Below are 12,888 nucleotides of genomic sequence, written 5' to 3'. Positions count from 1 at the left end.
TTAATCATCTCAGTAGCTCTGCGCTGGACTCTTTCAAGCACTTCCCTGTCCTTCTTGAACTGAGGGGCCCAGAACTGGACACAATACTCCAGGTGTGGCCTCACCAATGCAGAATAGAGGGGGAGGAGAACCTCTCTTGACCTACTAACCACACCCTTTCTAATGCACCCCAGGATGCCATTGGCCTTCTTGGCCACAAGGGCACATTGCTGGCTCATGGGCATCTTCTTGTCTACCAGGACCCCCAGGTCTCTTTCACCTACACTGCTCTCCAGCAGCTCAGCCCCCAACCTATACTGGGACATCGTGTTGTTCTTCCCCAAATGCAAAACTCTTCACTTCCCCTTGTTGAATTTCATCATGTTCCTCCCTGCCCAACTCTCCAGCCTGTCTAAGTCTCTCTGAATGGCAGCACAGCCTTCTGGTGTGTCAGCCACTCCTCCCAGCTCAGTGTCATCAGCAAACTTGCTGAGGGTACATTCTATACCCTCATCCAAGTCGTTGATGAAGATATTGAACAACACCGGTCCCATTTTGAAACAATAAAGTAAAAAAATAATAATTCCCATTCACTATCCACTTGTAACTTTGCCTTGCTTGTAATCTCAGTTTTAGTGACCTGTTGGGCTCTTTTCTGCATTTTTCAGCCCTTCCTTTTGTCAGGGCATCCTGACTCCATTTCTGCAGTGGCCTTTGGAAGCAGAACCAGCCCACTTCTGGTCTGCTCTGCTTCTCCCCAGCGGGTGGTGGTGTGGGAGCTGGAGCAGTGCACCCGGGACCTGCAGGGAGGTAGAGAACTAGTGAGACAACATAGAGAGTATAGAAATAGTTATAGAAGTTAGACACATTTATAGAAATATATTCATTTCTATTAATTTATCTTATATAAGTATATATTATATATAATATATATATTATATTATATATTATATGTTATTATCATACTATTATATAATTATATAATTATATAATATAATTATATGTTTTATAATTATATTATATATTTATATTAGATATAATGTATTTCAAAAATATATATTATATATAACATATAATATATATAATTATATATATAAAATAATATACATAATAATATATTTTATAATATAATAATATATATAATATATAATATATAATATAATATATAATACAATATATTATATATTATATAATATATAATATATAATATATAATATATAATATATAATATATAATATATAATATATAATTAATATATAATATACAATATATAATATAATATATAATATATATTATATAATATATAATATATAATATATAATATATATTATATAATATATAATATATAATATATAATATATAATATATAATATATAATATATAATATATAATATATAATATAATATATAATATATATTATATAATCTATAATCTATAATCTATAATCTATAATCTATAATCTATAATCTATAATCTATAATCTATAATCTATAATATATAATATATAATATATAATATATAATATATAATATATAATATATAATATATAATATATAATATAATATATATAATATATATAATAATATATATATTATATATAACATATTTCAAAAATATATATTATATATGATATAATTATATAATATAATTATAAAATGTATAATTATATTATATATTATATCTATAATTATAACATATTATATTATTATTATATATATTATTATATCATTATATATTATTATATATATTATATACATACATATATATATTCTCAATTTATATTAATGTATATTGTTTGTTAACATATATTAATTTATATAAATATGTTAATTTTTATTTATTAATCTTATATATACATAGATCTTATATATACATAGATCTTATATACAATATAATATATATTATATATTATAATCTATTATCTATTATCTATCATCTATTATATTATATTATATATATAAATATCTTATTTATAATCTTATATAATTATATATTACTCTATTATATAATTATATATTATTATAATACTAGACACATATAAGATGTAGACAAAGACATATATAAATATATAAAATATAAATATATAAATACATAAACATATATATAAATAAATACACACATACACACCTATGTATATATTACATATAAATTTATAAAATACGAATATAAACATTAATATATAAATAAACATATAAATATAGAAATACATATAATAGAATATAGAAATATAGAAATACATAATAGAAATACAGAAGCATAAAAATATAAATATAAATATATACACATACATGGCATGTATATGTATATATTTACATATATTTATATAGTATAGTATATTATTATTTATATATATTTATATATTTATATTTATAGTATTTATATAGTATACTAGAGTATACACTATATATAAATATATCAAATATGAATAAATAAATATTGAATATTCATATTGAAATACATGAACATATAAATATATAAAAATATACAAACATATGCATACAAAAGTATATATTATATATATGTACATAATAAATGTATATGTATACTTTCATATATTATATATATATTTATATATCTAAACATTATAACATAAATGTATATAATATATATGTATATAATAAATGTAAATGTATATTTTTGTATATTATTTATATATTTATATATTTAAACATTATAACATAAATGCATATTATATATATGTATATAATAAATGTATATGTATATTTTCGTATGTTTATATATATTTATATATTTATACATTATAACATAAATGTATATTATATATACGTATATAATAAATGTATATGTATATTTTTGTATATTATATACATATTTATATATTTAAACATTATAACATAAATGTATATTATATATATGTATATAATAACTATAAATGCATGTATGGGGTCACTCTGTACACCTTCCTAGCAGACCCTGGCCCAGCTCTAAGGCCAGAGAGCTGAATTCCAAGTCCAATATCCCAATATTTCTGCCCCAGGAGCTCCCATTTCGCTGCCTCTCAGTGCCCCTCACCTCCCCCTGCAGGACTGGCCCCTCGAGGAACCGTTATAGGGTCAGCTTTGGGGTTTGTGCCCCATGTGAGGTTCAGCCCGGACGAGCAGCACGTGGCAGCCTGTGCTGGGCATGGGGTCTGCGTCCTGAGTGCCAAGGTGAGGAACCTGCAGCTGGTGGGGTTTCTTCATTTATTTTAATCTTTGTTTTTAATTGAATTATTCTGAATTTATTTCATTTTTCTCATGTAATTGAGAATAATTGTTAACTCGTGCTTGGTAATCCAGCATATACCAGAGAGAAGAGAAGGTTAGAGAAGCTGAAGTGAAATGTCCTCAATAATATTAGTAATTATTATTTTTAATAAATTATATATATATTATATAATAGATTACTATTTATTTATTACTTATTATTAAATTTATTTATTATTATTTATTCATTATATTCTTTATTATTATTCATATTCATTATATATATTATATAATAGATTACTATTTATTTATTACGTATTATTAAATTTATTTATTATTATTTATTCATCATTAACTTATTATTAATGAATTGATTTTAATTTATTATTTATAATAATTAATAATAAGAATATAATATGTATTATATACAATACCATTAATAATAATACAATAATCATATTGTAATTATGATTATAATATATATTATTATCATATATAATATACACTATGTTATATATAATATACACTATATTATATATAGCGTGTACGTTATCTATTATATTACTATTATAATATCTATTATTATTAATTATTTTTATAATGAATAATTATATTAATAACACTCTCAATAACTTAAAAAAAAACATTCTGAGGACATTTCAATAACCTCCAAGAAAACACTCTGAGGACATCTGACAAATTACCCCAGTGTCATTCATTCAGAAGCAGCAAGTGTCATTTTTAGTAATTTAATCTCAGTGATTTAACGACACACAGGGCTGCAGTTCCCATAAGAAAAACCAGAATAAATAGTTTGATCCCAAATCTGACAATTTTTAGCTTATCAATCGTTAATTTTTAAGCTATTAATTATGAAAACTTGCAAGTTTAGGTTGGACATGAGAAAGAATTTCTTTCTGGAGAGGGTGCTCAGCCATTGGAATGGGCTGCCCAGGGAAGGGGTGGATTCTCCATCCCTGGAGATATTTCAAAAGAGCCTGGATGTGGCACTCAGTGCCATGGGCTGGGAACTGCAGCGGGAGTGGATCAAGGGTTGGACTTGATGAGCTCTGAGGTCCCTTCCAACCCAGCCCATTCTAGGATTCTATGAACTTAATGAGACTTCCAGTTTGAAATCTGCTCTTTTCCTTTGGCTCATCCCAGACTGAAGCCCTCCTGGCAGAGCTGGGTGGGCACCTGGCTCCAGTCACTGCTGCTGAGTTCTGCACCTGGGAGAGAAGTGTTCTGGTGTCTGTGGCAGAGGACAGAACCTTCAAGGCAAGGAAAAAAGAAAAAAAATACATATAATATAAATGAATACATTAATATAAAAAATACATATAATGTAGTGAATTGTGAAATTTTCAGTTTCAACCAGATGATGGCCACTGTATTTTTTTTTCTTAGAGATTTAAGTATGTTTAATTTGTTTAATTTGTTTTTTTTCTAAGGTGTGGGACTACTCTGCTGGGCAGTTAATTTATCAGTCAGGAGTACTAACAGGTAAGGGCTTTTTTATATATATTTTTCACAGCAAAAAAAATCCCTAAACAATGATATAAAATTATTAGTGAAGTATTTAGTTGATTTAGTGAAAGTAGTTGTAGTAGGTTAGCTAGTTATCAACATTATCCTTTAAAACCAGTTGTAAATATATTGTCCTTTCAAGTGTTGGGATCAGTGTTGGGCCCAGTGCTGTTCAGTATCTTTATTGATGATTTGGATGAGGGGATTGAGTCCATCATCAGCAAATTTGCAGATGACACCAAGCTGGGGGGAGTGTGGATCAGCTGGAAGGCAGGAGGGCTCTGCAGAGGGACCTGGACAGACTGGAGAGTTGGGCTGATCCCAACGGGATGAGGTTCAACATTCCAAGTGCTGGGTCCTGCACTTTGGCCACAACAACCCCATGGGGAGCTCCAGGCTGGGCACAGAGTGGCTGAGAGCAGCCAGACAGAGAGGGAGCTGGGAGTCTGGATTGCCAGGAAGGTGACCATGAGCCAGCAGCGTGCCCAGGTGGCCAAGAAGGCCAATGGCATCCTGGGCTGGCTCAGGAACAGCGTGGCCAGCAGGTCCAGGGAAGGGATTCTGCCCCTGTGCTCAGCCCTGGGGAGGCCACAGCTTGAGTCCTGTGTCCAGTTCTGGGCCCCTCAGCTCAGGAAGGAGATTGAGGTGCTGGAGCAGGTCCAGAGAAGAGCAAGGAGGCTGGGAAGGGATCCAGCACAAGTCCTGTGAGGAAGGGCTGAGGGAGCTGGGGGTGTTGAGGCTGGAGAAGAGGAGGCTCAGGGGAGACCTCATCACTCTCTCCAACTCCCTGAAAGGAGGTTGGAGCCAGGGGGGGGTTGGGCTCTTTTCCCAGGCAACTCTCAGCAAGACAAGAGGGCACAAGAGGTCTCAAGTTGTGCCAGGGGAGGTTTAGGTTGGACATGAGAAAGAATTTCTTTCTGGAGAGGGTGCTCAGCCATTGGAATGGGCTGCCCAGGGAAGGGGTGGATTCTCCATCCCTGGAGATATTTCAAAAGAGCCTGGATGTGGCACTCAGTGCCATGGGCTGGGAACCACGGGGGGAGTGGATCAAGGGTTGGACTTGATGAGCTCTGAGGTCCCTTCCAACCCAGCCCGTTCTGTGGTTCTGTGACCTTCTGGACAGTTTTAGTGCATTTTCACAGAATTCTTTTGAATTTTCACAGAATTCTTTTCGGACAGGGTGTGCAGGTGATTTTGCCCTTTACTGAGGTGTCCACATGGAGCTCTCTTAAGTTGTAGTTATAGTTCCCCCTCTATGTATTTTCTGCTTATTTTCTTTCAAGTTTTGCATAGGACATGGAGGGAAATACAGAAAATACACCACGGGTACATTTCTTAGCAATCTATGGGCATATATTGACTTCAAAGCTACAAAATTAAAAATAACTAAAAGCTAAAACCCCGTGGCAGGAAAGGAGAAGTGGAAAGGTTGCTTGGGGCAATTTGTGCCCTGGAAAATCTCCCTTAATTAAGATCAGGTGCGAGCCATGAAATTAGCAGCAGGTGAACAATAAGGGGAAACACCTGGGAACCCCAGAGCTGCTGGGGTGAAAGGCTCAGACCTGGAAGGGGAGGAACACAAAGCAGGGGGAAACTTCAGGAACTGCAGTCAGAGTTTTTCTGTTTTTTGTGGTTTTTTTTCCTTCTATTTTTATGAATAGGAAGATTAAATTTTATATAATGTATTTGATACATGTGTAGTCTGAAAAGCATTTTATTTTTTAATCATTTTTTAATAATGTAAATATTATTTTTAATTATTTTTGAATTCTTTTATTATTTTTTATTTTTATTATTTTATTATTTTATTATTTTATTATTTTATTATTTTATTATTTTATTATTTTATTATTTTATTATTTTATTATTTTTATTATTTTTATTTTTTATTATTTTTATTTATTTTTATTACTGTTATTTTTATTGTTATTAATATTCATTATTTTTATTATATTTGTGATATTTACCTTTTTACCTTTTTTATTTTTTATTATTTTAATTATTATTTTTATTACTCTTATTATATTTATATTTATTATTTTTACTGTTTTAATTTTAATTATTTTGTTATTTTGTTATTTTGTTATTTTGTTATTTTGTTATTTTGTTATTTTGTTATTTTGTTATTTTGTTATTTTGTTATTTTGTTATTTTGTTATTTTTATTTTTTATTTATTTTTGTTATTTTTGTTATTTTTGTTATTTTTGTTATTTTTGTTATTTTTGTTATTTTTGTTATTTTTGTTATTTTTGTTATTTTTGTTATTTTTGTTATTTTATATTTTTATTATTTTTATTGTTTTCATTTTTTAACTTTTATTTTTAATTAATTTTTATTATTTCTATTATTTTTTATTAATTTTTTTTAATTTTTTTTTTTATATTTGAATCAGCCTTTCCCCTCCTAAGTCTGGGTTTTGACGAAGCAAATAAGCAGCTTATCACTGGATGCACTGAGGGACAGGTAAGAATTTCCTATTAAAAAGTCTCTGTATTTAAATATTCAACTGTTATTAATGTATCTGTGTCTGAAATAAGCCTCACAATCTGCAGATATGTTTTGAGTTGGCCCAACAGTTATTTTGGTGTTAATAATTCAATTTTTTCTGCACAAACCATGCATGGTGTGTGAGACCTCTATTAGAACATAGTAATTCTTCCTTAAAAAGCAGAAAAAAATTCAGAGCGTGGTTACTGGTTATCTGAGGAGTAACTGAGAGGCTATAAATGAATTTTTTAAAAAGAGAAAAAAGGGAAAAAAAGGATTTTTCTGTTTTGGCTGAGGAATAAATTACAGGGCAATGAGTGGATGAGACTCTGGTTGTAGCACCTTGGGATTTCAGTCAAGATTTATGTGAATGTGCAATTCCCTTCCTTTTAGTTTTAATGTTATGAGTATTTTTCCCTGGATTTTCCAGCTGTTTTCACTCATTGTTGCTGTTCAGTGAAGAGGGAAGAAAAGTAAAGATTTAACTAAAGTGGTGCCTAAAAAAGGAAAAATAGAAATGAAATTTTTGTGTATGATTCAGGGAGTAAATTCCATGCAGGCTACCTGCAATTCTTTTAGTTTATTTTTAGTTTTTTATTTTATTTTTAGCTTTTTAGTTTATTTTTAGTTTTTTAGTTTGTTTTTAGTTTTTTAGTTTATTTTTAGTTTATTTTTAGTTTTTTTAGTTTATTTTTAGTTTTTTTAGTTTGTTTTTAGTTTTTTTAGTTTATTTTTAGTTTTTTAGTTTTTTAGTTTTTTTAGTTTGTTTTTAGTTTTTTAGTTTGTTTTTAGTTTTTTAGTTTATTTTTAGTTTTTTAGTTTAGTTTTTTAGTTTAGTTTTTTAGTTTAGTTTTTTAGTTTATTTTTAGTTTTTTAGTTTATTTTTAGTTTTTTAGTTTGTTTTTAGTTTTTTTAGTTTGTTTTTAGTTTTTTAGTTTGTTTTTAGTTTTTTAGTTTGTTTTTAGTTTTTAGTTTGTTTTTAGTTTTTAGTTTGTTTTTAGTTTTTAGTTTGTTTTTAGTTTTTAGTTTGTTTTTAGTTTTTAGTTTGTTTTTAGTTTTTAGTTTGTTTTTAGTTTTTAGTTTGTTTTTAGTTTTTAGTTTGTTTTTAGTTTTTAGTTTGTTTTTAGTTTTTTATTTTGTTTTTAGTTTTTAGTTTAGTTTTAGTTTTTTAGTTTAGTTTTAGTTTTTTAGTTTAGTTTTAGTTTTTTAGTTTAGTTTTAGTTTTTTAGTTTTAGTTTTTTAGTTTAGTTTTAGTTTTTTAGTTTAGTTTTAGTTTTTTAGTTTAGTTTTAGTTTTTTAGTTTAGTTTTAGTTTTTTAGTTTAGTTTTAGTTTTTTAGTTTAGTTTTAGTTTTTTAGTTTAGTTTTAGTTTTTTAGTTTAGTTTTAGTTTTTTAGTTTTAGTTTTTTAGTTTATTTTGGGGGGAAATATTTTTATTTTTGGGGAAACATATTTGGGGAATATATATATTTATATATTGGGGAATGTCTATATATATATTTGGGGTATATATATATAAAAATATATATTTTGGGGAAATACATATATTAGGGAATATATATATCTGTATTTGGGGAACATGTATATATATAATATATATTTTGGGGAAATATATGTTTTTATGTTTGGGGGAAATATTTTTATTTTTTTGGGGTAATATTTTTAGTATTGGGGAAATATTTTTAGTTTTTTTAGTTTACTTTTTGGGAAATAGGCTATAAGGAATTTTTTTTATTTTTTCCAGCACGTGAACATGTGAGAATTAGATGTGCAATTAAAATAGATAATAGCTGCTTTTGCTAATATTAAATATATCTTTGATCATCTCTGAAGTGCATATAATTGAATTTCTGTTCAAAAATAGATTCCAGACAAAAATGAATTTTTTTTTATCAACAGTTTTAAGCATTGCACCTTTAGTTTTTATATGTTTGGTGCCAAAAGGTTCTTGCTACTTCTTTTTAATTCCCCTGCAGCTTTGGATTTTCAGTCTAATGAGTGCTCAGCAGTTCCGTTGTGTGGCCCAGATCAACTTAAAGAAAGAGCAAGAGAAATTCTACAAGAAATTTGGGATATCTGGCAAAGAGCAAGGTAGCACAGAGCTTCTTGAATGCTGCTGCTGGTTTTTTCTGGTGGTTCCTGTGGGTGCTTTTTCTACCCCAAAATCCACTCGAAGTGACAGGAGCCTCAGGGTGTGGCAGGGAATCCTGACTGGAGCTGAGACGAAGCTGAGGCTTGGAATGTCTGGAGTGGATTATTTGACATTTCTGGAAAAAATGATGTCTGTAACACACCCGTGTCTGGAATAACAGCCCTGGGTAATGCGGTTACTCTGCAGCAGCATTCCTCAGCTACAGCTGAAGCTTCTAGGTCTCTGCTGTCAGTCATTATTGTCAGTCATTATTGTCAGTCATTATTGTCAGTCATTATTGTCAGTCATTATTGTCAGTCATTATTGTCAGTCATTATTGTCAGTCATTATTGTCAGTCATTATTGTCAGTCATTATTGTCAGTCATTATTGTCATCTTCATTGTCATCTTCATTGTCATCTTCATTGTCATCTTCATTGTCATCTTCATTGTCATCTTCATTGTCATCTTCATTGTCATCTTCATTGTCATCTTCCCTCTCTTCCCTCTCTTCCCTCTCTTCCCTCTCTTCCCTCTCTTCCCTCTCTTCCCTCTCTTCCCTCTCTTCCCTCTCTTCCCTCTCTTCCCTCTCTTCCCTCTCTTCCCTCTCTTCCCTCATCATCTTCCCTCATCATCTTCCCTCATCATCTTCCCTCATCATCTTCCCTCATCATCTTCCCTCATCATCTTCCCTCATCATCTTCCCTCATCATCTTCCCTCATCATCTTCCCTCATCATCATCATCTTCCTTCATCATCATCGTCATCATCGTCATCATCGTCATCATCGTCATCTTCGTCATCTTCGTCATCTTCGTCATCTTCGTCATCATCTTCGTCATCTTCGTCATCATCTTCTTCATCATCTTCATCATCTTCTTCATCATCTTCTTCATCATCTTCTTCATCATCTTCATCATCATCTTCATCATCTTCTTCATCATCTTCTTCATCATCTTCTTCATCATCTTCTTCATCATCTTCTTCATCTTCTTCATCTTCTTCATCTTCTTCATCTTCTTCATCTTCTTCATCTTCTTCATCTTCTTCATCTTCTTCATCTTCTTCATCTTCTTCATCATCTTCATCATCTTCTTCATCTTCTTCATCTTCTTCATCATCTTCTTCATCTTCTTCATCTTCTTCATCTTCTTCATCTTCTTCATCTTCTTCATCTTCTTCATCATCTTCATCATCTTCATCATCTTCATCATCATCGTCATCTTCATCATCTTCATCATCTTCATCATCTTCATCATCTTCATCATCTTCATCATCTTCATCTTCCTTCATCATCTTCATCTTCCTTCATCATCTTCATCTTCCTTCATCATCTTCATCTTCCTTCATCATCTTCATCTTCCTTCATCATCAATCAGCATTATCATCATTATTATTTTAATCCAATCCATTGCCTCTCTGAGTTTGATCTCTATGTATTTGAAATCAGATGGTACTAAAAATAACATTACTGTGGAATTCTATTCGAAGAGCTCTTGCTCTTAGGATAAATTCATCTTTAGAACCAGAACCTTGTGTTTACTTTCTGCTACTTCCCAATTTCTACTTTCCCCTTAAATCCTCTCTATTTTCCTTATTTCATTGGTTTTTTTGACAGCTCCTTCTGTTGATTATTTTAGGTGAAGGGCAAAACACCTCCAAGTTTTTTAAGACACCCAACCCGAGAGCAGAAGCAGCAGTGGAGACCTCATTCCCTGTCCTCTTCGTTGAGCACTGTGACTTCTCAGGGTGTTTTCATGATGAAGAAAACCAGTTAAGTCCTTTTAGATACCCCCAGGTATTTAGCTGGAACCTCTTCCTAGGACTTTCTGTTGGTTCTTGGATTATTTTCAATGCATTTGCAATTTTTTAAAAAGGCAGCAGGGAAATCAAAGAAGGTGCTTTAGGGCTCTGTGAGTTTTGGTGGTTCTCGGGTACATTAAATACTTGTAAAAAGTTCAAACTGGTTTCTGCTCTGAAAAATAATTTTTGGTGTTGGGATTATCCATTTTAGCATCTCTTCAGAGCAGGTGAGCAGGGAAAATCAGTCAAAAAACCCCCAAACCAACCCAAAATTTAATTAGAATGAGAAACCCAAATTTTATTTTGTTTTCCTGAGGAAATAAATCAGATACCTGTGTCAGTTTGCCTTTTAAATAACTTTTGTATTTTATTGCAGTGAGTTCATCTTGCTGCTTGTGTAATACCACTTCCAAATCAACAAAACTTTGTCTTCATCAAAATTATAGATTTTATTTCCACTATATCATGTCTTTAAAGATCTCTAGATTTCCTGTTAGGAAGAATCCATCATGCCTCTACTTACGTTGCTCCAGCAACTTATTTCTAATTTCCATTTTTAATTTCTAATTTTATTTCCAATTTCCATTTTATTTCCAATTTCCATTTTATTTCCAATTTCCATTTTATTTCCAATTTCCATTTTATTTCCAATTTCCATTTTATTTCCAATTTCCATTTTATTTCCAATTTCCATTTTATTTCCAATTTCCATTTTATTTCCAATTTCCATTTTATTTCCAATTTCCATTTTATTTCCAATTTCCATTTTATTTCTAATCTCCATTTTATTTCTAATTTCCATTTTATTTCTAATTTCCATTTTATTTCTAATTTCCATTTTATTTCTAATTTCCATTTTATTTCTAATTTCCATTTTATTTCTAATTTCCATTTTATTTATTTCTAATTTCCATTTTATTTCTAATTTCCATTTTATTTCTAATTTCCATTTTATTTCTAATCTTAATTACGTCTTTTCATGTACAGCTATTGACTTATTGACTCTTAGAGTGGTTTAATTATTATTATTATTATTATTATTATTATTATTATTATTATTATTATTATTATTATTATTATTATTATTATTATTATTATTATTTTCATTATTTTCATTATTATCCAGAGCCATTTTCTAGGCAGTCCCATTCTTGCATAGAAAATCATAGCTCATGCAGAAATTATTTTCTACACTTGTGGATAAAATGAGGCTTTCTGTAACAGTTTTGACACTTGCATTTGAACTTTTTCTTAATTTATTCTCATTTCATGCCCTTTTTGGAAATATTTTCACTCCTACATGGAAAATATATCAAAATGTTGCTGTCAGTTTTTCTTAGCTGTGGCATCCAAACACATCCTTCCCTTGTTTTTTCCCCCTATTTTTTTTTTTTTCTTTTGTGGTTCAACTGAAATTCACCTTAAATTTCATTGCTTGTTGTGTGTCCATCCTACAGATGGTAAGAATAGGAATAAAAGTAGCTTTGCCTTTTTGTTTGATTTTATTTTTTGTGTATGCAGTGCTTTTACACCACCTCCTAATTCTTACAAACCACATTAAATCTGAAATATTGCCTATACTGAAATATTTCCTATACTGAAATATTTCCTATACTGAAATATTTCCTATACTGAAATATTTCCTAATCTGAAATATTTCCTAATCTGAAATATTTCCTATACTGAAATATTTCCTATACTGAAATATTTCCTATACTGAAATATTTCCTATACTGAAATATTTCCTATACTGAAA

General features: G+C 30.0%; 1 protein-coding gene across 1 annotated transcript in view; it reads left to right on the top strand.

Moving 5' to 3' along the window:
* The window catches only part of WDR27 (WD repeat domain 27), a 69,411-nt gene that overhangs the window by 2,289 nt on the left and 54,234 nt on the right, over positions 1-12,888 (top strand). The window contains exons 2-8 of the mRNA XM_071742465.1: positions 648-789; positions 3,025-3,149; positions 4,350-4,463; positions 4,637-4,688; positions 7,106-7,176; positions 9,175-9,289; positions 10,970-11,102. Coding sequence (XP_071598566.1) covers positions 648-789; positions 3,025-3,149; positions 4,350-4,463; positions 4,637-4,688; positions 7,106-7,176; positions 9,175-9,289; positions 10,970-11,102 — 752 coding nt within the window. The remainder of the gene's footprint in view (positions 1-647; positions 790-3,024; positions 3,150-4,349; positions 4,464-4,636; positions 4,689-7,105; positions 7,177-9,174; positions 9,290-10,969; positions 11,103-12,888) is intronic.

The sequence above is a fragment of the Heliangelus exortis genome, chromosome 3, assembly GCF_036169615.1.
Source record: "Heliangelus exortis chromosome 3, bHelExo1.hap1, whole genome shotgun sequence".
In the NCBI taxonomy this organism is placed as follows: domain Eukaryota; kingdom Metazoa; phylum Chordata; class Aves; order Apodiformes; family Trochilidae; genus Heliangelus; species Heliangelus exortis.
Note: the sequence above shows the minus strand (reverse complement) of the source record. Positions and strands in the feature narration are given on the sequence as shown.